Below are 25,054 nucleotides of genomic sequence, written 5' to 3' on the forward strand. Positions count from 1 at the left end.
CTCTACTGATTTGAGTGAGTCACTGAATTGTGTGTTGGCAATAATAATGACTGTTAGATTCAGGTCAGCGACATTTGACCATGGGAAACGTGCAAGAAGTGACACATTTCACTCTACAGTAAAGGCATACGTGCTTAACTACATTTGACCTAACCATTAGAAGCCATCTAGACTAAAATGGAGAATATGATACTATTAAAGTCGACAAGAAATTATAATTCGAACTATATATTATAACTATATAAATGCATTTTATAGATCTGATTGTGGATGATTCATCCATGTGTTTACTTTATTAACATTTTTTTCAAAACATTCTTTTTTTTTGGATTAAAATGTCATTACTGGGTCGTCAAGCAAGACTTTTCCAATAATTTAGTTTGTTTAAACCTCTCCCCTGAAAGCTCACGTTCATCTGCCTCCATTTTTGAGTGCAATGTCCCCTGTATTCAAACTAAATGTATTCAGTCTTTGGAGAACAACCATCATTCGTTTGAATTAGCTCAGACCCCTGTTTATTGGTCTCATATTCAGTTTTAAACATCTCAACATCTCCATACCGCTCTGGGTCTTCAGTTGACATCTCGTCCTGTTGAGTGCATTTCACTTGAACCGAGCTCAGAGGAATGTCACACTGATTCTGATATGGACATCCCACGTTTGCTTCTAGAACCGGATGTGATGGAAACAAATGGAACTCGTTGTTTTGGACTTCTACGCCCAAATCTCCAGACTCCACAGATCCCTCAACGCAGCCTCGATCGTGCAGGACGGGGCTTGTGTAATACCCATTGCCCAGGCTTTGGGTGTTGACGTAAGATGACAGGTTGTCCGTGAGTGTGAAGTCACAGATGGACACAACAGAAACGTGGTCCTCCTCAAAGCTCTCGTTGTGTGGTGCAGCCTCATAGGAGTCAATTAATGTGTCTTTCTGAAGTTCCAGGTCTCTAAGTAAAGCCTGGAAACACAATAATGGTTTGTACTTTATGCATTGAATGCCGGTTTGTGACAGATTAAACAAACAACAATTAATACAATGCATTGAATCTGCATTAGAAGGGTTTGGAGTGCTCCTTTGAGTAACTGGTTTTATTATCAAAGTCTAATTTGATTGGATGGCTAGGGTTCCAAAAGTGCTGATGTGGACTCTTAATATAGACTGACACATTTCTGCACTATATAACACTAAATCTGTAAAAAAAAAAAAAAAATGCACATTTATAATACTATACTTTGTCTTTAATTGCACTGACATTAAATTACAAGAAAACGACTAAACACTTCTGGAACTGGAAATGTGACATTTTTCATCTTCTGTGATATTTCTGGTATTTCAGCTGTAATTATTGACAAAGATGCTTGTTTTCAAACTAAAAAAAATAAAAATAAATTGGGAGTAGTGATTAAATTAATTAACCACAATTGATTTTGTGATTCCTGAAGTTTTAAGAACTGTTTTGTTTTCAATAAAAACAATAGTTACTGAGAGGGTAGAAATAGGAGTTCAGTAACACTCTTGCAAATCATGCTCATGTAATACTGCTGAAATATAAAAATCCAGTACCAAAGATCTGGGCAAGGGACGTTCAGAAGATGCACAGTGTCTCCAGAGCAGAAATATCACTAGGCCAAGAGCAATGAGAACAGCACACACAATCGTGACGATGAGGCTTTCTGAAGAACACACACACATTCACACATTCACACACACACACACACACACACACACACACACACACACACACATTAGTGCCGACAAACGCTGAACAAACACTTGCAAATAAATGTGTACTGCATCCAGTGCTGGGTAGTAACTGATTACATGTAATCTGGATTACGTAACTAGATTCCAAAAAATACTTTTTACAAATACACATAATCATACATAATTGCATGCTAATCTCATAATAGCAGTAAATTAATCATAATTCATTAATTCTCTCACCTACTTTTTTGTCTTTTAAATTTTCCTTTCTAAAAAATTCTACTGCTTTTATAGGCTAAACATCTTCAAGGTTTTTCAGTAGTCGCACACACAGACCAGCTACTAGTCATGAGCCGATCACTGAAACCTGAGAGCCAAAGCATTTGATCACTGAATTTACGGAAATCATTTCACTTTTGTTTTCTCAACATTGCAAGATTGCAAATCTAATCAGCTCCTGACGAACGCATCATTTGAATTTTCACTCAGTGAGTCATTTATCCATGTATTACTGTCTTTGGAAGGTTTTTGTACACATTAAAAATGCAAATTCACGTCATTTCATATTTACATGCAAATATTTTTTGTCAGCTGAACCTCTTTGTCCTAATACATTTACTTGAAGTACCCCCTGAGATTTTAAGTTAAGAAGTTAGGTCAATAATAAATTTAAGGTAATAATAATAATAATAATAAATAAAATTAAGTTTACGGTTCTCTGATGATGGTTAATGGTCACACGACATGCTGGTGAGTGCATGCTTTTTAGTAAGTGTTTTATTTTGGATTGTTTTCATTTTAAAATGATTAATTTTAATTCAAAAACAATTATGATTTAATGATAAGCTTTTCATTAAACTCACAAACCCCAGTCTGGGAAACCCTGACGTAATGTAATATTTAATGCACTTGTTGTTGATAACAAAAGAATGGTATATATTTTCTTCCTCTTTGTATATTTATATCAGTATTGCACAAGATTATCCTATCCAAATCAATGTGATCTAAAAGTAATCTAAAAGTAATCAATAAGTAGTCAGATTACATTACCTTAAATGTGTAATGTAATGGATTTCGTTACCAACAACAATTTTTGTCATGTAATTTGGAATTAGTAACCGATTGCAATTTGCAAGTAATCGACCCACCACTTACTGCATCTTTACACCACAGAATAAGTATAAACACCTGTGAAGAAATGATGCATACCAGTGTTTGCTGGTATGTAAACACACTGCGGGGGGCTCGTGGGAGAGGAGGCCAGTACACCTTCAGCTGTGAAGTTGGCCACAGCACAGTACACTTGCCCTGGTAGAAGAAAACCAAATTCCACCTTGAGTGGGTTTTCATCCATCAACGGCACCGCAGCAGTGCGTGTCTTCAAGAAAAATAAAACAACTGAACTCTCCATTTAAACAAAACGGTAAAATAGGGTTAAAGGGATGTAAAGATGAGAGTTGTGGACCTGTCTGTCTGAGAGGTTCACTTTGTTGTATAGAGTGACTGTGGCCAAGAGGTTTTTATGGTCATTTATGGGGCAGAGGCAAGCCATCTCCTTCTCGTCCTCATTATAACCCTCACTTGTGCAGATTTGGGATGGAAGACAGGGAAAATGTACCGTCACCCACAGACTTCCATTGTCCATGGAGATGATAATGTTGGGGGGGCTGAATGTGGCAGAAGCTGGCAAAAAAGAGAGAAAGTTTTAAAGGTTATCTTGAGGAATTGCAACATATTGTGATTCTTATGTAATTCTTGTCTAATTATGTAAATGAGTTTTCAACAGATGGCCATCATGCATTGTTATCTAATATTAGTGAATGCATTTCTGTAGCTCTTTTTTTTATTTATTTTTTACAATGTTTATTAAATGCAATTTTTTTAAGCTTCAAGCTTGGCACAATTTTTGGAATTTATGGTGAGGTTTAATACTGACAGTCTTTCAAAGGGTCACAGAGCAGCTTTCCATTCAGCTCGGGAAAATCTTCTGATCTCATTCTGATGTAGTTGTAGCCGTCTATGTTTGTAAAGACACGTGTCAGATCGCATCTTTGCTGGAAAATCTGGATGCACTCTGAAACATTTTTCCATGATTCACTGCAACACAAACACACAATATCAAGAGCACTTTATGAAGATGCAAAAAAATTCTTTATGGTGATCATCCGGCCATTCATAACTGTGTGAAACAAACAAATATTTCTGACTTCCATTTTCTTAAAAACGCAACTCTTCCACTGGGCATGGTTTTAACGAGCGAGCAAATTGAGCTTGATCGTTTGTGACTCATTTTCTTTTTCAATTCTAATTCAGAGGAAACCAACAGCGTGCCTGAAGCGATAACAATAGCCCGTCAGCTTTGGGGCAATAAGCCCGGATTGTGCTTGACTGTGGTTTTCTGCTAAACCACACACAGTTTCACCTCTCAGCCAAGCGCTCTACTGCTCTCTGCTTCTCACTCTCATTTCTCCTATAACCAAAATCTTCCACGTCATTCAGTTACTCATGTGTTTCTAAACCAATTCTATGTGTAGATGAGACTCACCCTTGTGTCTTGGTCTGGACAGTGTAAGTCGTCTTAGGGTTGGCATCAGGGCAATTCCACTCAAGATGGCATCCCAAATCTATTGTACGGACTCTGACATCACAGACAGAGAGCACAGTCTCTAAAAGAAACACATGAAAACAAGAACATGTTGCACCTGTGTAACCTATATCACAGACGTGAAAGCATAAACATACAAACGGAATGCAAGAGAAACAAAAAATGTAAAAATATACACTCACCTACATTAAACATCAACAGAAAAAAATATTCCAACAAGTTTAGGGCAGTGACAGGCATCCCCACACCTGCGCGTTATTTTAAGGGGAAAATACGCTGTATTTATCAAAATGCCACAGCTGATAATATCTGTACAAAGCTGACCGACAACATATTTATATTATGATATTAATATTACACATTTTATAGATATACATTTTATATTAAAGATTTACCTTAAACAGAAGAATGGGAGAGATTTCATTAGCTCTTACTTTTCAGTGAGTGAGCAGATAAAGTGAGAGAAGGACAGATGTCACAGCTTCACTTAGACTATGCCACAAAACCACACAGGGACTAAACCCACGTGCAGAGGAAACAGGAGGAAGAGAACAAAAAACACTCTGGTGGAAATGGTAGCAAAAATGACAATCATAAATTATTACAATTTATAAATGTTATAATTCAGAATGATTTTATAGCCTATTTACAGATAATAATAAAAATGTATAGCTTACTTACAGATAAGAGTAATTATTTTTAAGTTTTTGAAAGAAATCTTTTATGCTATTTAAGTTATTTGATTCATATATATATATATATATATATATATATATATACACACTGTTTTCTATTTTAATGTATTGCATTTAGCTAGCTAATTGTTAAATGTAAAAATATTTAACTAATTCATTCCTGCGATCCTTCAGAAATCATTCTAATACGGATTACTTATTATCAATGATGAAAGTTGTCCACATACCTTCCGTAGATGCATTATACAGTGCATAGAATAAGCATATCATGTATACATTATATACTTTTTCCATATAGACTCATAAAACCCTGTAGACCCAGTAGCCATTTTATCATGTGACGCATATGACGACATGTAAAGTAATGTGATTCAAATCCTCCAAAGACACAACACAGCCTGTTAGCTCATATCATTTAATGTAATTAATAAAATAATACATATTTTTTCTCAACTCAATATTTTCATAACCATTCAAATAATAGTAAAAATAACAAAAATATTAACAACATGTGTCATTAGAAAGGCATTAAAACCTATGGGAGTGTTCAAGTTTAGAGGACTAGGACATTAGATCAGAATACTAAATGATCCACCTAGTCTAAACAATAATACAGAGTTGTCTCCCTCCAGAAAGACATTTCTGAGCAGTACAAGCGCATTAAGCAGTAGCATCTTTTTTTAAATATAGTGCTTCACCTATATAACATGCAGTTATAATTTATGTCCGTGTGCCTGGCAGAGTAATGTTCGGCTCTGTGGGCGAGGGCGGCAATGCCTTGCACAGAAGCCTTTTCCCTGCCGCATCGCCATTCAAGTTCTTATAGGGGTTTTGCCGAGGTCCACGTGCGCAAATAGAGGGGAAACTCATCCCTGCTAGGCAGCAACCCGGACAGGATATGACCTCATCCTGTTCCGGAGGCGTAAGAGGGGTAGTGGCACCGTTGGAGTTGTTAGCCCCCCATCCCAGAGATCGGTTTATAGGGATGGTGCTGTTGTTGTTGTCCGTGTCTAGTAACGGAGGTAAAGAGGGCGGTCCGTTGGAGACCGGGGTGCTCCAGCCATTGGAGAAGGTTTTTGTTGAAGTAACGCCGGCGCCATCTAGTGTATCAGGAGAGCTGGCGCAGTCCATAGGCTCCTCAAACATCGATTTGTTTGGAGACATCAACTCTACATCTAACAGGAGACCAGAGTCCTCGGCTACAGCTTCTTGACTTCTCATTTTAAGATTCTCCTTGTCATCCTCAACAGGTGCATCAACAAGCTCGCTAATATTAGACAGGTCAGCAATACACTCATTGCTCATGGTCAACACACTGTCCCTCCCCATGTCCAACATATTTACATTGGCTGGATTTAAATACGTGTCCTTAACACTTTTATTATTCTTGCATTTCTCATTGTCACCAGCGTCACGCAGAGACTGGATGTCTTCTGGCGTGCAGGGCAGTGATTGGCAGCGTCTGTGAAAATGGGGCGGGCCCTTGTCACCGGAGACAGGGCTGCTGGGGTCAGGAGGTGGAGGGAGAGCAAAGGTGAGGGAAATAACAGACTTGCTGGGGGTGTCAAAGAGCTTGATGCGACCGCCGTTGAGGTCCTGGCGCTGGGAGAAGGGGTTGACGCGCATCGGTGTGGTCTGAGTCAGGAGAGGGGACGGAGGGAGAAGCACGTCTGACTTGCTACGGCAGAGACGCTGGTAAGCAGGAATGTCTAGAGAATGCTTTTGACTCAAAGGCGTTGTGTTTGTGGACAACTGGTCTGAAAGGGAAGAGAAAAACTCATTTAAGCCTCAGTTTTTACCACTATGATAATAGTTATTAAATTATGGTTTCATGATGAGGAAACGCACACTGACTTGTTAATAAAAATAAAACAAATTATGAAATTGTTAAAGTTTTATTAATTCAATTAGACATTCTTTTTGATTATTAAAATGTAATTAAGCCATTAAATAAAATGGAAAACATGGAATATGGAGAAAAATAAATTTCATAGGGCACTAAAAATAAATTTGTGTTAAACTTTTAATAAATTGTTGTTAAATTGTAGTTTCATGATTTCAATTAATTAGACTAGACATCCTTTTTGATGACTGCATTTTAAAACGTAACCATAAAAAAAAAGAAAAAAAAGAATTTACTCTATTAAAATAGAAACTAAGGATATTTTATTTCTTAAATATTCTAAAACTAAATTATGACTGTTACATGATTTTATTGACATGAATTTGCATGTGAAGTATTTACATAAATGTGAACAGAAGAAAAGAAAAAGAAAAAGCCTTCTGGCAACACATTCCCTGTGCTATATGTTTTTTTTTGTTGTTGTTGGTGACTCACCCTGTACATCAGGCTCTACACATTCACTCTGCTCCTGATCACTCACTCTCTTCTCCAGCTCGGCCACCAGCTCTGTGAATGAGGGTCGACTCTCTGGGTTCATCTGGGAGAGAAGAAAGAGACAGACAGATATAATTTCAGAATTTTTTAAATGTCATGTAAACACTGATTAAAATTGGCCATATTTTTGAGAAGTCAGACTAATAGACTTGAATAATACATATGTAGCTTGGCTTTAACCAGCATTTATGCATGTGAATTAGACCAGATCTTTGTAAGGCGAGCCTTCAAGATTAGCAGAAAAAATTTTGTGGTCAATGGACAATAGGTTTTTTTAAATGGATGTCAATGGAGGAGAAGCTTCAGTATGCTTATGTGTTTGCGATTAAATATTTATTTCGGAGTGAGCTATATTTGGAGTGTTCAACAACAAAAAAAATGCTCTTTTATAGTAGAAGACGATTTTGCGACAGGGACTATTCCATCTACGGCACTACATCTTCATTGTTTATGGTATTCTCAAACAGTGATTGACAGTTGTAAAATGAAAGTGATTCAATGACATTAAAGCTATAACGTGATTAGCTTACAAGGGACACATGATCCAAGTTGACGGTTACGCTTTTCCAATGGTAGCGGAGGTTAGTATCTCATGTAATATGGTTAGACTACAATTTGCCCAGGCATTGTGCGCTTGCTCCAAAAAGATGTGAATTTAATCTTTGAAATATTCGATTACGCATTATGTCATGTATATTATGTCATTGCTCGACTAAGCACAAACCCGCTGTAGCTTGAACATAACAGCACGTGTAAACGTGATTTGCAGGGGAGGATGATGTATGATCTGTCATGACAGTAGATAAGAGGTCTTACACTGCAGCAGATGACTGTGAGGTTGAAGAAATGAGGTGGACAGTCTCCCACCATCTGCCGAAAGGCCTCCACATCCAGACCGAAGTCCTGAAACATAGAATCACCACCTTATTTCAGTCTTAAGAAAAAAGGTACAAAGCTGATACACAGCTGTATATTACAAGCTGTACTGTAGAAATAAATCACCTGACAAAGACTGGTTTAGTGTTTGGTTGTAAAAAGTAATCAAACAAAGATTTATATGTAATAGCATGAATAAAAAACTAATGAAATTACTTGAATACAACAAATGATTCAACTTATCAACATGATTGGACACCCTTTATGCTCAGCATAACACTGCTTCATAGCCAGTGCTGTTATCTCACACAGAGTAAACTATGATCCATATTCATAAATCAGGTGAGTACATGAGACTGGTGACAGGAGTTAGCCTGACGTTCGAAGACTAGGTGGAAGGGTGAACCAAACAGATATCGACCAATAAAATACTTTATCTGCAATTCAGGAATAAAAGCACTTAGCAATAAAGGGGAAAATATCAAAAACATTCGCGTCTTATTATTTAAATATATTTCATTAAATACAAATTCCAAAAGAGTGTCTAAAAAGATTCTAAATTGCAAAAGCATTTGATCTGAGCATGTTCAGTTTTTCACCTCTGTCCGTGGGAGGAAGTCAGGATCCGCTTGTATCCGGCCAATAATCTCACAGAGAATGATACCGTAGGCAAACACATCCACCTGTATAAAACAGTGTTTTGAGTCTCTAAAATCTATACATTACAATACAGAACAATATTCTCAATCAAAAGGATGACGGCACTAACTTTGCATTTGATATTGTGAAATACCAGTAATCTGATTAGTAATGTGGGTGAAACAGCCATTTAAAAGGACTCTGGCCTGTATGTGGGTAATCAATCATAGTGTTTTCTACCTTTTCATTGTAGTGCTCTCCTCGGAGCACCTCCGGAGCCATCCAGTAGGGGGAGCCGACGACAGACAAGCTCTCTTTCCCTGCCTCATCGCTGAAAACAGACAAAGGGAAAACATACTTAAAGGGAACATACAAGTTGTTAATCTTTTTATAATTCCTCCATTTCCACATTTAACACCCACAAACCCCCAGTCCATTAACCCAGAGCATGATTATGTGTGCATGTATGTATAAAAATAAAACAAAACAAGGCCTTGTAAGATCTTAATTATAGCTGGCACACTCATACACTGCTGAGAGACACTTCCTCAGTTTTATTTTGGTCTGGGACTGTGTACTGGCATAAATAGACGGAGAGGGGAAGAGTGGAGACAAGGGAAGAGAGGGAGATAAATGGAGTAATGTATCACAGTGTAAACACCATTTGGGCTAGTCAGAGTGAGGGAATCTACCACAGCAAACTGCTGAAATACTTTGTCCTTTTTAGGAGAGCTTTCAAAAAAGCCTTCGTTTAGCAATGTGCTCGGACTTTTTTAGATATACAAACACTTGTGGTTTTACGCGTAAACTAAGCATTTGCAAGCACACTAAAATATGAATTACATAACATTTAAAAAAAAAAAAAATACCAACATTGAAAAAATAGGGTTAAGCCCAACTGTGAGTTTGCTTGCAGTCTTTCTTTTTTCCCGTCTCTCTCTCTCACACACACACTCTGTCATCATTAAAATAAACAGGAATGCAGGGGCGGAAACATGTCCCTGATGACTGACATCACATGTACACACACTGGATATGTTCAGAATGGAGCACTGGCTTACTACTACTACTACTACTACTACTACTACTACTACTACTTTATACTCTATACGGTTTAAATTAGTAAGCAAAACAGAAGGCATTATTCCACAATACACATTTCAAATAGTGTTTAATTGAGCAAGTGGCATCTAATTACATTTTTAAATTACATTTTAGTAAAAAAAAGTCTAAACATTTGTTTTTTCAATCAAACAGAATTCCAGTTTATTCATCATACTGGAAAGAGAGGGTCAAGTCAATCCCATTGCATTGTGGGCCAGTACTTCATGCAGTAAACTGTTATACACGACCATTCAAGGATCAGGAAGATTTTTTTAGGAAGAAATTAATACTTTTATTCATCAAGAATACGTTGAATTGATCAAAGGTGACAGTAAAGACATTTAATGTTACAAAAGATTTCTATTTTAAAAAAATGCTGTTATTGAACTTTCTATTCATCAAAGAAACCTGAAAACAATTTTCACAATATTACCGTTTTACTGTAGTTTTGAACAAATAAATGCAGCCTTGGTGAGCATAAGAGACCTTTTTTTTTTTTACTGACTTCAAACTTTTGAACGGTAGTGTAATTGCATACCATGCACAGTAAATATAAATACTGCAAAATAAGAGAAGTATGCTATTCTGAACCATGGCGTTCTCTTACAAAAGACACTAAGATGGCCAAGGCAGAACAGAAATAGCTCTCTGATGGCACTTACATCACACACACCATGTTCTTGTGGTACACATCCGCGAGCCCATCAGGCCGAGACCGTGTATTAAAGGAAAGCTGAACAGAGATTACAGTACAAACCTCTGCTCTCAAACATAAGTTTAGACGGAGTCCCTATGCTGAGGAATGGATTACACAAGCAGCAAATCACTTTAATATGTCGCAGCATGAGTGCTTCACTAAAAGCAATGTTAATCCACAGGATACATGGATTAACTGTTACATACGGTGGTCTGCACTGGCCAAACAGTTTCAGGTCAAATATAAAAGCACTGGAATATCATTAAAAGTAATCCCTTACTAAAAGGTGCAAGCAGTCATTTTTTGTTTATGTTGTGCTGGCCAACATGACAGTCATTTCACAAAAGCAACAGTTTTCAGTTATTAATAACATTGTAGAATGCACTATTAGTGGTCAGACAGGATTCATTTATTTTGTAATAGAAACTCAACACAACGACACGTAAAATTTCAATCTCTGAAGTGAAAAACAAACAAACAAAAAACACCATTCAAAAGCACTATTCATTTCTTTAGGTTAAACTTAAAAAAAAAAAAGGTTTTGTTAACCAATCCACTTTAAAATAGGTTTTGAAGCCCCCCTCGTATTGTGTATAAAAGGCCTCAAATCTAATTGATGTGCTGGTAAGGGCCAAGTTACCTCCCTAAAAGCCACTTAACAGTATCATGAACAGTTGCCAGGAGCATACATTTATCTGCACAATTAAAGTCTTCAGCCATCCTCACACTAGGAATTCTCAGGGGAGTGATTTCTTGAAAGAATAATGTATATCATTTATATGCTTCCATGCCCTTGTGGACGGTCATATATTGGCTTCAATACATGGACAATCCGATTTCTCAAAAATATGATTTCTGAATATTGAAGTGCTCTTCGTAGGTAGACTACCGTTCAAAAGTTTAGGGTTGGAAAGACTTTTTAAAAAGTCTCTTATACTCACCAAGACTACATTTAAGGCCCGTTCACACCAAGCACGATAACTATAAAGATAACGATAAAGATATAATTCTAAAAATCGTTCTCCATATTAAAGAATAACAGAGTTCACACCACAACTATAACGATAAAGATAAGAGGAACGATATCGTTGGGATCACTTTCAGAACGATTTTTTTCCAGCTGTCAAATGATAAAACACTGACAGCCAATCAGAATCCATTCTAGCAGGTCATCCATTTTCGCTACTTTGAAACCGCTGCGCGGTCACGCGCGCGCGTGCTTCTAAAAAGACCGTTATCGGTCGTTGGTGTGGACGCATGTATAGTTATCTTTATCGTTATCTTTATAGTTATCGTGCTTGGTGTGAACGGGCCTTTATTTATTCAAAATTACCGTCAAAACAGTAATATTGTAAAATATTATTACAATTTAAAATTATATTTTAATATATTTTTCAAAATGTAATTTATTCCTGTGATGCAAAGCTGAATTTTCAGCATCATTTCTCCAGTCTTTCAGTGTCACGTGATCCTTCAGAAATCATTGTGATAAGCTGATCTTGCTACTCAAGACAAATTTTTAACCTATTATTATCAATATTGAAAACAGTTGTACTGCTTAATATTTATGTGGAAACCGAGATTCCTTTTTTATAAGGATTCTTCGATGAACAGAATGTTAGAAAGAACAGTATTTCTTTCAAAAATTAATCTTGTGTAACATCATGAATGTCTTTACGATCACTTTTGATCAATTTAATATGCCCTTGCTGAATAAAAGTATTAATTTCTTCTTATTACCTTCTAACTGACCTCAAACCTTTTTAATAGTAGTGTTTGGAATTGGATAATCTTTTTTATATATATATTTTAAATTGAAATACTATAATGTATGCATGCATTAATGAAGTCTTAATATGTTTTAATATGTAGTAATTGTTATTTGTACTTTAGAGTCATGAGTTTGAACCTTAGTTGGGTTTAATGGGCGTTTGAATTTTTCCCCATTGTTATTCTAGCCGAGCGTCTACATGAACTGTTTGTGCGTGTGTTTGTTCCTGCATTAACTGTACATGCCTCACGTCACGTGTGAACAGATACCTGGGTCATTAAGGGTAAAAGTCAACATCATAACCCAAGCATATCTTAGGTATTTAACATCTATTTAATTTACACGTGTAGCTCTGTGTACACTGAAACAACAACAGGACATGACTGGGCTGGATTGTGTAGAGGCAGCACAAACCTGAAGATGTGCTGACTACATCACATGCTCTTAATCATTTACTCTCCACCTATTTATACACAAGTGCTTCATGGGAAAATGGAAGCTCATCAATCCTTCTTTGGCTGCCTCCATCTCCCTCTCTGGAAGAGTGTGGTATATATCTAATCTTATCTCTTGAGTTATGAAGATGCAATTTACTGACCTGTGATCAGGAATTTTCTCTGCCAGGCCAAAGTCCCCCACCACAGCACTGCACTGCCCATTCTCCCAGCGTACCAGACAGTTCTACAAAACAAAAAAAAACACGTTCAGAGCGAAAGATAAACATTTATGTTTCTTTAACGTGTATTTGTGTTTATTATTTTACAAAAACATTTGCTTAAAATGGCTGTGTTGTGAACAGTACGCATCCAGTGTGAAGTCTCCAGAATATACACCTTTGACACAAAGTCTCTGGAATAAACACCCTTCCAGTGTGTGTACCTTTGACGTAAGGTCTCTGTGAAATATGCCCTTGCTGTGGAGGTACTGCAGTCCTCTGGCAATGTCCAGACTGAGGTTTATTCTCACAGACCAGGACAGGAACACGTCACTGTTCAGCAGCTGCTCCAGGTTACCGCCATTAATGTACTACAATACACACAGAGGTCAAACATTACCTGATGTTAAATGTGAAGAATGTCATTTCTGAGTCATAAGAGGCTAAGAAAAATAATACATTTCAAAAGTATCCCCATACACTCCTACAGGTCAATCTAATAATTAAACCATGAAACTATATGTGGGATATTGATACTTCAATAAGAAAAATGACAATGCTATCAATTGATTAGCAGGTGCTACAAACTGAACGTTTAATATTAACTATGCTCATCACCCTGTTCACGTTACATCATACACACACATTTCAGCTAAGATTGTTTTGAAAAATGTTTAAGACCTTAAGACCGTAAGCATATTGTGTAGTTGTGCATAGAGTCAACTGTTATATTTGTGTCGTTTATGCAATGAAACATGCTAAATTGTGTGGGCATAATTTTTGGCTGATTTCTGTATATCTATATATATATATATATTTTTTTTTTTAAGGGCTGTGAAATGATTAATCGCATCCATAATAAAAGTTTATGTTCACATAATATATGTGTGTGTACTATGTATAATTATTTCGTATATATAAATACACACACATGCATGTATAGATTTAAAAAATATTTGTATGTATATACTGTATATATATTTATATATAATTTATATTATATATAAATATAAATATTTTATAAAAATAAATAAATAAATCTTAAATATATACATGCATGTGTGTGTATATATATATATATCGAAAATAATTATACACAGTACACACACATATATTATGTGAACATAAACTTTTATTATGCATGCGATTAATCGCAATAAATCGTTTCACAGCCCTAATATATATATATATATATATATATATATATATATATATATATATATATATATATATATATATATATATATATTAGGGCTGTCAATCGATAAAAATTTTTAATCGCGATTAATCGCATGATTGTCATGAGTTAACTCGCGATTAATCGCACGTTTTTTTATTTGTTCTAAATGTACCTTAAATTAATACTAATACTCTAATCAACGTGGGCATGGATAAATAGATGCTTTATGCAAATGTATGTTTATTATTGAAACCATAGTCAATATAGAGCATAAGGAGGAGACATGTTTCAAAGGTCATAGATGTTTTTCAAAGAACTTGTTCATGTCTATTAGACATGTAGAAAGAACAAAAAAATGCCAGGTTACCATTACTTCTCTTTCTTTGCACTGAGCAATTTACTAACACAAACATGATTAGATTTTTGCATGACAGGGGCAGCTCTTCTAAAAATGCTAAATGTAGGCTACATTAATTATTTATTATTACATTGTAGTTTGTCTCTCTCTGTGCCCATTTTGATGAAGCTAAATTCTCAATAAAAATGTTTTCATTGGTATATTTTACTGTTTCTGTTGTCAACGGAATGAATTTGAAATGGTGACTGAAACGCGACCCATTAAGACATAACCAGCTCTTCCTTCTAAGATGTTAAGTTAATCTGCACAAAAATTCTGATAATCGAGCCGTCGTCTGGTGAAATCAAATACACATAAGATAAAGACAATATCTGTGCTCTGATTTCGGCTATACTTGTAAAATTAGAGAAGCAACATAATATCTGTGAATTAAAGAGCTGCTCCTCCGCGCGAGACGCAGAGAGAGAGAGAGAGCGAGAGAGAGAGAGAGAGAGGCGCGCGCGCGTGCTAAGAGAGCAGTACCGGCATTACCGGTAGATTCTCAGAAACTAAATAAGGTTTGGGCGCTTTGTTGAAGGGAAAAAAAATCGCTAAAGGGGTCTGCAATGTCACCAAGTTGGCAACACTGTGTATCTCCATTTCTCCAACTAGGGGTTGGGCCACGGGTCAAACAGAAAATACGCGCTGCGTTAATCGCGCGTTAAAAAAATTAGTGCCGTTAATATGATTTTGCGTTAACGCGTTATTAACGCGCTAACTTTGACAGCCCTAATATATATATATTTTTTTTTTCCCTACAAAATTCATACAAAAATATTTTTGTATAGTAAAGTAAAACCTGTAACTGTAGTTTGCTTTTTTTGCCAAATAATTTTGTCAGATAAATTTATATTTAAAAAAATATATATAATAATATAAATTATTTTCCTTATATTTTGATGGTTTAATACAAAATTGTAGGGCCATTAAAAAGAAATATCCCACTTCTGAACATCACTTTTGGCTACTACTGTACCTCAAGTAAACCAATGAATTATTAAAGTTATGAATATTAAAGTTGTCTCTGCACATTAAACTGTATCAAAAGAAGTAATCCCTATCCCTATACCTAAAAAAAAGGCTATTTAGGGAGTCAGGGTTCCTTCCCGACATCAAGGCTGTTCCAAACTGTCTCCTAAGATACTTTGTTTTAAACACATTTTAAAGGAGCATCATGCGTAACTTTTGCAATATATGAAGTATATAAAGCAAAATAAATGATTCCTATATTACAGGAATAAACTACATTTTAAAATGTATTGAAATGTATTTAAAATAACACACATCCCAAACTTTGGAATGGTATTGTATATCGTTCAATTTGGAAAAGTACAGATAACCATAACTTCAGTGATAAATACAGATGTTTTTTCACTCAACAATTTTGTGTTGTTTTTTTATGCTTGTTAGATTATCGCTGCATTAGCTTTGACAAATTGTGCTCAAGTGTATCTGTGTGTATCATAACACTCACTACTTTACCTCTGTCAGGGCATGAAGGTGTCCCTCATGTACACACACTCCCACAAACCTGATGGGACACACACAGAGAAACAGGGTAAGGGTGTTGGGGTGAAAAAACAGGAGAAAGTGCTAACAAGTTCCTTCAGGAGTGACCCATCTCAAGAATGTGAGCTGGAACACCTGCATTTTGAAGGCAATCTTAAGCATGCATGTAAACACACTTTCTCTCACACACACACAGACATGCATTTAATTCAAACACTCAAGACCACACAAGCTGGTGCAGGTTAAGCAGACAAAAGAACCTAGACTTTTTGCCCTGGCACATGTAAACAAACACACCATTGATGTGGGGATTAGTTTCAGCTTAATATATTTGTATTTCATAGGTGACAACAATGTGTTGTTCCCTCCGCATACAGTGTCAAACATTTACTCACCAGCTTCCAATTCAATATTTTACTCTATATAAACAGTGGCTGCCATTATGGAGGCATGACCAAGACAAAAGCCACCATCCTGTGACATTAATATTCATGTTCTCATACAATGCAGTGTTTGTTGCCCAGCAGCACAGACTTTGTCCTCTAGGTAAGCTGGACTTAAAACAAAAAATGCTTACATTCTAGCGGCAAGAATGGATAAAACTTCTAAATGAGAACTAAATTAATGAATTATTCAAAGAAACACTTGGAAATTCATAAAAATGAACAAACATCTAGTTGGAAACTCTCTTTCCGCCCTGACTTTAGGCTGTGTTAGTACATATGAGAGCCATTAGACCGGAGACTGGTGATTTTATTTACCAAATAACTCACAACACATGTACTGAGGTGTTACCATGGTACAGATGGTACCAGATGGTTATAATGGTAATGTGCTTGAAGTGATGGGGTTCAATCTAACTCAGTGGCAAAGCCTGACAAAAATGATCAAAATGGCTGAAATTGATTACAGCACTTTTAATTATAATACACTTAATGTTTTGCATAAATAATTATGCAATTTAATTTGCATTATCACAACTAAAAGAACTGACAAAACTAATAGATATGTATAAGGGTTTGTGTTTCGATATTTGTTCGATATATACATTTTTTAAATAAGTTTGGGGCCAGTAAAATAGGTAAACATTTATAGTATTATGCTCAACAAGGCTGCATTTATTTGATCAAAAATACAGATAATGTGAAATATTATAATTACTTTACAGAAATAAATTAGACTTTAAAATATATTGATGGCAAAGCTAAATTTTCATCAGCCATTACTCCAGTCTTCAGTGTCACATGGTCCTTCAGAAATCATTCTCATATGCTGATTTGGTGCAATAATATTTTCTTATTATTATCAAAGTTGAAAACAATTCAATCATTTTGTGGAAACGGTGATAAAAGATCACAGTTTCAGGATACTTTGATGAATAGAAAGTCCAAAAGAGCAGCATTTATTTGAAATAGAAAATTCTATTTCAAATCAAGTCTTTACTATTAATTTGCGGTATCCTTGCTGAATAAAATACATGCATGTATTTTCTTTAAAATGGCTTAAAAGGATGTTTCTTTTCCAATCAGAGAAACCCTCATATAAAACATCTATTGTGGCAAGTTTAATGCAATAAGAACAGAAAAACGGTTAAAAAGAAAGACATTTTTTCCATAAAATTAACATTTTAGTAGCACATTCTTTATGAAATCTAATCGCCAAATCACCACTGCATGTATATTGTGAACATTCAGTGTAAGCCAGCCCTGTTGTCAGTGAATGTAGATGTAGGTGTTGCAGACCTGAGTATGTTGGGATGTCTGAGGCGGTTCATCAGCTGTACCTCCTTCAGCATGTTGGCTCTGTTACTGGCCATGGTGTTCATCTTCAGAGCCATCACCTGCCCAGTGATACGATGCTGCACCTTCAGAGAAAGAGAGCGAGAGAAAACACTTGTGTCACAGACAGACTTTAGAGGTCTATTCATGTCTGGGGCAGCTGGACAGAGATCTCTGGCCCTTTTCTCTCTCTCTTCCTCACACACACACACACAGCCTTCTGATTCATCCCACACTTCAAAGTCCCTGGCTGCAGGAGACATTCTCTGCACTCAAGAGGACATAGAGTTGAGTCTGTATCGAAAATTTAGAATCTAAAATTTAGAAAAAAAAGTTTTAAAGTTGAATTTTTTAAAACAAAGAAATGAAACAGAAACAGATGTTGTACTATTTGTACGTTACTAATCAAATATAGGCAAATTTGTGACATTGACCATGTAAACTCCTTGGTTAAAACGGACAACATTAAAGGGATAGTTCACCCAAAATTTTAAATTCTGTCATCATTTACTCTCCCTCAAGTTGTTCCAAACCTGTATGAATTTCTTTCTTCTGCTGAACACAAAAGAAGATATTTTGAAGAAGGTCTGTAACCAAAAACAGTTGACTTCCATGAAAAAAAATGTTCTATACTATGGAGGCCAATGGGGTCCATCAACTGTTTGGTTACCCATATTCTTAAAAAATAACTTTCATTTACACAGGTTTGGAACAACTTGAGGGTGAGTAAATGACAGAATTTTTTTTTATTTTGGGGTGAACTATCCCTTTAAGTAACATCATCACAAGTCAAAATGTATTCATTATCTTTCCATTTTTGGAGTGGCTCATCAGGTCACATCTCAAAGGAAATACGAAACAGACCCACAACACACTGCTTGATTTCAAGCTGGAGATTTGCATCCTCAAGCTGTCTGGTCCATATCTGGACGAAGTAGCAGCCCCAATAACACACATACAGTTGAACTGAGAACCATTATGTTATGGTTCATGGCAACAAAAAAAAAAAAAAAAAAAGATTTATGGGGCAGAAAGTATAATGCGTGTCTTGTTTCATCACTACAAATTAAAAAAATATGCTATTGACTAAGTCTAATGTTGTCTGAACATGTTCCCTCGATGACAGACATTTTCCAAAAAAAAAAAAAAAGGTAACCCAGAGCAAGATTTTCCCTCAAGGGCTGAAACTCTCTGCATCAAGTGTGTTCTTCATCTTTGAATGTCTATACAAAAGCAATATGACATTCTAATAAAGCAAAGGCAGAAACCCATCCCTGAATGGTGACACCCAAACCTGTGCCGTGCCGTCTGGCTGGCTGAACTTGTCTGCAGCGCCAAAGCGTGCAGGCTAAGATATCATGATAACAATGAGCACCATTATCTGCTTTTATGAGTCTCAAGAAGATCAATAGCTGGAAACTTTAAAATCCATAAATTATCTGTTAAAAACTCAGCCCTGCAGCTAGAATGATGGAGAGTGAACGATTGCTCGCACATCTGAGGGTGTGTGTCCAATACACTGCTTTTATCAAAGGTAAACAGTGAATTCTCAGGGATGGATACAGAAGACGCCTTAAACACACATAATATGCATTTCGGCATCCAGTGATAAAAATATCTGTGCAGTGAGAATTGAGGTCCTTGAGGCAACTGAGAGAAAGTCTTCTTTTCAAGCAAACAAGGGGTAGGGGTTGTATAGAGCTTTGTGAATGACAGCTGTTCAAATTCTGTGGAGCTTTCCATGGAATTCTATGAGGACAGAATCCATGCATATCAAATTAGCTGTACAGCATTTGTTTTTGAGAGGCAGAAGAGGTGTGCGTGGGATTGGGGGGGGGGCACAATTTTAACAGGGGTTGTCCACATAATTGTCCCTGCGTAATGTATCACACTTAGAGCATGTGCACTACCTGCCAGGTCGCGTCTCCATGGACCCTGCACACTCTTAATACACGAAACACACACACTTGCACTACACGTGACAAGGCAAACAGTTGCTGAATGAACAATGCGGTTGCTTTATATGCTGTTGAGTGCATGAAAAACAGAGGTATAAGAGTTTGGATGAGTGTGTATGTATGATGAATTGAATTTCTATCAGCAGCATACTTCTCATATTGCAGTTTAGACAGGTGGTCTGAGACAGCACTTAACAGAGCATCATTTCCACCCACTCACACACCAAAGCACACTGCCAGAGACCCAACAGAGCACTTAACAGGCCCTAAAACATTATCAGACACACACGACATTTTCCTTCTTCACAGCTTCCACAGATGGAAGCTTACCATTATCCTGTAATTTGTTTTACATTCAAATAACGTTAGTATAAAGAAGACACTGGCATTGACACCCAGTTTACCTATGAGGCATTTTTAAGGATGCACTGATATTAAACTTCTGTCCAATACCTATAAGCCTATATTTTTTAATGAAATGGCAGATAACCAAATACCAGATATTTAAATTCTATACTATTTTGTCTAAATAAATAAAAATTAAAAAAAGTAACAAAACATAAGATCAATCATTTTAAATGCGCGAATTTAGGCATCTCAATTTTATAATAAGAATGTTTTATTCTTCATTTCGCAGTGTTAAATTATTAGTGTTTTAAAAGGTTAACGTTTCTTTTGATTGACTCATCCAACACTGCTACACATCTAAATGTAAAAATAGGAAATTAACATCCATGATGAAATATTTTATATATATTTATTTTATATATATATTGTGTAGCCCTACATTTGATCCAAAGTGAAAACATTTCATGTAAGGACAAAGTTACTTTTTAGGTTTTTACGTTACCAAACCCTAACCCTAACCGCAACACAAGAGATAAACTTCTACCTAGAACTTTTGGGTTATGAGCAGAAATCTTTAACCACCCTCCAACCAAAGCTTAATATCACGAACACACACCTGCAAAATGTATGAAAATGCATTCACAAATAGACTTCAAATTGTTCAGACTGCACTGATATTTAAAACATACGCAAACTCAAACAAACATGCAGGAGCTCTAAGGCAGCAATAGAGCTTGACATTTATGCATGCCCTGACTAGCAAGAGACACCAAAGAACAAGAATAGAAAGAGAAAATAGGAGAGAGAGAGAATGCAAAAGGGAAGCACCAAAAGGGGACTTCAGGCTTTCGAAATCATGTCAAAACTAGCTTGCAAATTGTTTACAACCTCAAACTGCCTGACCAATGAGAACATGTCTTTAATGATCATTTCGCAAATCCCCTTCTACTGAAAACCCTGTTGCCAGTGTGTACTTTTAACCACACTCTTCATATCTATTTTTAATGGAAGAGAGCCCATTTTTAAACCGCGTGACACCAAGAGGGAACCAGATCCCATCGATGAGCGTCTTTTCTAATTTACAGAACCCAAGACGCGTTGCCGTGACATCACCCCTTTGTCAAAAGCAGATCAGCGTGCAGTCACCAGACTCATTACTGTATTTCAGGAACACACTAACACTTAATGAGCACACTCGATACAAGGACCTCAACACAATGCTCAAAGGTAAAGGTATTAAAAAGAGAACCCAAATCTCCATTGAGAACTCTGCGTCGTTATTCATCCAATAAGAAAACTGTCCCCCAAAGAAAACAAGTGATGCTATACCTTTCCTTCGCTTTTCTTTTTGCATATCTTGACTTTTTATCTGGTAGAGCACAGTGCTAGCAAAACAGCTTCATAGGTTTGGTTCTCAGTGAATGCATGCGCTGATACAGCATGTACTGTACATTTAATGCACCATAAGTTGCTTTGGATATAAGTGTCATTTACAAATGTAAATGTAATGTGAATGTTTTATCATTTGCAAACTTTCCAAAATGTTTTGGAATTTTTAAACAAATGGCATCTAATGCATTGACATTCATGTTGGCCTATTTTTAAGTATCCAAATACATTTTGGAGCTTTTGTGTATTTTCCACACAGGGGTTTTAAAGCAAATAAACCATGTTGAATGATTATTTTTTGCGAGTTATAAGGCAGACAGAAAAAAAGGTCAAATGATTTAATTCTTGCTCTCCACCTCCATCATATTTGTTTAGAGGAATCTCACATAAATAGCTATTTCGTCTTGGCACTGCCTAAAATGAGAAAGCCTGCTGATCCCACAATGAGGTGAGCATCAAACCAAGAGAAACGCAAAATTATCTCATCTTTCATCACTTGTTTTGGGTTTATCAAGGTAGGCAGAAAAAGGCAGAGAACTGCAGTAGTTAGTCAACCAAATAACAACAAGCCATTATCCGAACCAATGCAAGAAAGGATTTTCTGACCAAACAATTAGAAGAGAACGAAAGCAACTTTTTGCAAGTTCTTACTGTTGACACAGTCTTTGAAAAATAAAAACAGCACCTGAAGGATCTGTCACGACAGGTACAGGCACTGCAAGATTGCTCAATAGTATTGTTGTAGGCCATTTTTCAAAGAACCTGTTGAAAACAAACTAAAATTATTATAACTGTGGACTATTAACTGAGGTTGTACATAATTACACATGTCATATTTACATCTTTCATAACCCTTGCACTACAAACAGAAATAAAAAGCAGCGACCACATATTTGCATATATATTGACCTAATCAGCAATGACATTCTTGCAGGCAATAACCGGCAGGAAGTTATTGCCATATTTGGAGTCTGGTCAGTAAATTGGCCTGCAGGGTGAACTATGAGGGATGCTAATTAGGTCTCTTCTCTCTCTGTCAGTCTCGGTCTCACATGCACGCACACAAACACGGGAGTAGAGTTTCCAGCACACCTGCGCACCTTGTCAACGGGTATCCACTTTCACACCAACACAGACCTACTGTCCTTACACAGGTCACGACCCCTTTTCTCTAGCAGGAAGAGGACAGCCAGAATGTGAAGACTGTTGTTATCATCTGAATTTTGCAAAGAGGTTCATAAATTGGTTGTCTGTCTAAATCAGTCATTGAGAATGTGAAATGGGCCATAAATAAACAGGGCTACAAAACCTGGAGGCACAATCATAAAGTCAGCTTGAAGTGAAAATGGTTACAGTTGCAAAAACTCACTTTATAACAGGATCATTTCCGTTAGGTAGTACCTTTTGAGCTCTATAATGTTCATTTAATTAAGAACTTGCATACAAGTGTATACTACAAATATGCTCTGCTCTAGCTTAGGAACTTAATTTATTATAAGTGAATGAACAGGATTGAACATAACAGAATGGAAATAAAGAGTAGAATTTAGTAATTGCGCAGGGATTAGGTTAGCCTAAGGTTATCAATAAAGACCTTTTTTTAACACCTTTTGATAATACAATACAGATTTCAGTAATTTTACCAAACAGTATTACTGTAGACAAGCCAACTACTACAAAAAACGAATAAATGCATTTCATTTAAATCCTGGCTTTTGCAATTAGAAAATATTGCAGATATTAATATTAGTAGTAGCATACCATATAAGATTATGCTGGTGGAAAGTGAAAAGGCAAAAAAGGCATCCGTTCAATATACTAAGTTAAGTCTAAGACTAATACATAGCCTACTGTATGATATAAACAAATATTCTGCATAACAAAAATGACCCAACAAACATTTTTTTTTTTTTTTTTTACATAAAATGTTCATTTATGACACTCTGCTATGCCTATGCAGCACGTGCAATGTGCAAAAAAAGCATCATCAGACAAGCATGACAAATATTTACCTTGAAAACCTCTGAGAAGAAACCTGAGCCGATCTTCTCGCAGATAAAGTCATCTATTCGCGCCAGGCTGGACACGGCGCTGCGCAGCGCCCGGTAAGAGGACGGCCTGGCCCGGTGCGCTCCGTGAATCCCGTGCATAAGACAATCTGAAGCCTCCGGGTCCAAGTCATCTTGGTCCATAACGAAGGTCCCGAATGACATTCTCGCGCACTCTAAATTCTACCACGAGCGTTTACATATCTCTGACGGTCACGCAACACTCCAGTTTCGAGGTCACTGTAATTTTTTGGCAGTAAAAAGTGTCCCGCCTTTCGATCAAGTTAAGAAGAGCAACACGCAAATCCCCGTTGCGCGTCTGGCGCGTGACCGATCTTCAGGTCTCGTACGTCGCTTCCTCCATACTGATGTCTGGCCTCATTTTCAGTAATGCATCACATTCCTGTTTTAGATAAGAAATGAGAAGCGATGTCAACGACAGATATATTTATATAATCTGATCAATGTCTGCTTAAAGTGTGTTTTCAAGAGCAAGTCTTGCGTCAGTATGTTTGGTGAAGTTGAACTAGTGTAAATGATAGTGTACATCTTCCGCTACAGTCGGACTGCGGAGAAAACATTTCACATAGAAAATGAGTCCATACGCGCTATCTAAAACTATATTTTATACCGTTATTTATCATTTTAAAGTAACCTTTTTACAATCAATATCTTACATTTACCACCATGTCGTTTATCGTTATTCAACCCAGCTTACCTGCGCAGCTCTACAGGTATAAACTTATCGAGTCTTCGCTTCACCTCCTTCCAGTTTTCAGTCTTTTGTAAATTTCCTAAAATTCTCGGATGCGACTGCTCAACTCCCCTCGTGTTTCATTTTGAAAGCGACTAAACGGGGAGCCCCTACTGGCATTTGTGTATGTAAGTCGCAGGAAATGTGTGCAGAGTTGAGTTTGAGCTCTTATTGGAAGCGACTCACCTGGGCGGGTCCAGCAGCAGCAGCGGCGGCAGATCACCTGCAGGGGCGCGCGGCGCGCACGCCAAGCGACTGGAGTGATGTGAATGAAACGGGGCACCACGCCCCCACACTTTTAGCCCCGTTTTATATAACTGTAGGCTACCTTTGTTGGCTAACAATAAAAGCAATATTTTTTTATTTAGGCAGTAATTCGCTAGTTTTAGAACTTATATTATTTCAAAGTGTGCGAATTACACAATATTATTATTTAATAATTTCAAAGAACGACTGCATTATTAAATGAATCGAGCTCAGCTCAGTCAGTCGAGAATCTTTGGCAATGACACTTTGCCAAATTGCCACTAACACAATTAGCCATAAAC

The 25,054-nt window shown here is 36.7% G+C and overlaps 2 protein-coding genes across 3 annotated transcripts; both read right to left on the reverse strand.

Annotated features, from left to right (window-relative positions):
- Nucleotides 1-266: 266 nt before the first annotated feature.
- Nucleotides 267-4,560, reverse strand: LOC308706726 (uncharacterized protein). Of its 2 annotated transcripts, none has more exons than XM_081392537.1 (7): nt 4,493-4,560; nt 4,251-4,371; nt 3,642-3,802; nt 3,171-3,388; nt 2,894-3,083; nt 1,565-1,674; nt 267-958 (listed from the first exon to the last, which is right to left on the reverse strand). In XM_081392537.1, the coding sequence occupies exons 1-7, from the start codon at nt 4,548-4,550 to the stop codon at nt 455-457; spliced, it is 1,362 nt and encodes a 453-aa protein (XP_081248663.1). In that variant the 5' UTR covers nt 4,551-4,560; the 3' UTR covers nt 267-454. The 2 variants fall into 2 exon arrangements, with proteins under 2 accessions (XP_081248663.1, XP_081248664.1); XM_081392538.1 differs by having other exon boundaries at nt 328-958; nt 2,915-3,083.
- An 848-nt stretch (nt 4,561-5,408) lies between these two features.
- tesk1b (testis associated actin remodelling kinase 1b) lies at nt 5,409-24,647 on the reverse strand. Its single transcript, XM_081392294.1, has 11 exons — nt 24,471-24,647; nt 23,717-24,155; nt 17,974-18,095; nt 16,205-16,253; nt 13,370-13,516; nt 13,089-13,171; nt 9,159-9,249; nt 8,879-8,962; nt 8,220-8,306; nt 7,344-7,446; nt 5,409-6,762 (listed from the first exon to the last, which is right to left on the reverse strand). The coding sequence occupies exons 2-11, from the start codon at nt 23,915-23,917 to the stop codon at nt 5,726-5,728; spliced, it is 2,004 nt and encodes a 667-aa protein (XP_081248420.1). The 5' UTR covers nt 23,918-24,155; nt 24,471-24,647; the 3' UTR covers nt 5,409-5,725.
- Nucleotides 24,648-25,054: the final 407 nt, after the last annotated feature.

Source organism: Scardinius erythrophthalmus (genome assembly GCF_964197995.2).
Source record: "Scardinius erythrophthalmus genome assembly, chromosome: 2".
Taxonomy (NCBI): Eukaryota; Metazoa; Chordata; class Actinopteri; order Cypriniformes; family Leuciscidae; genus Scardinius; species Scardinius erythrophthalmus.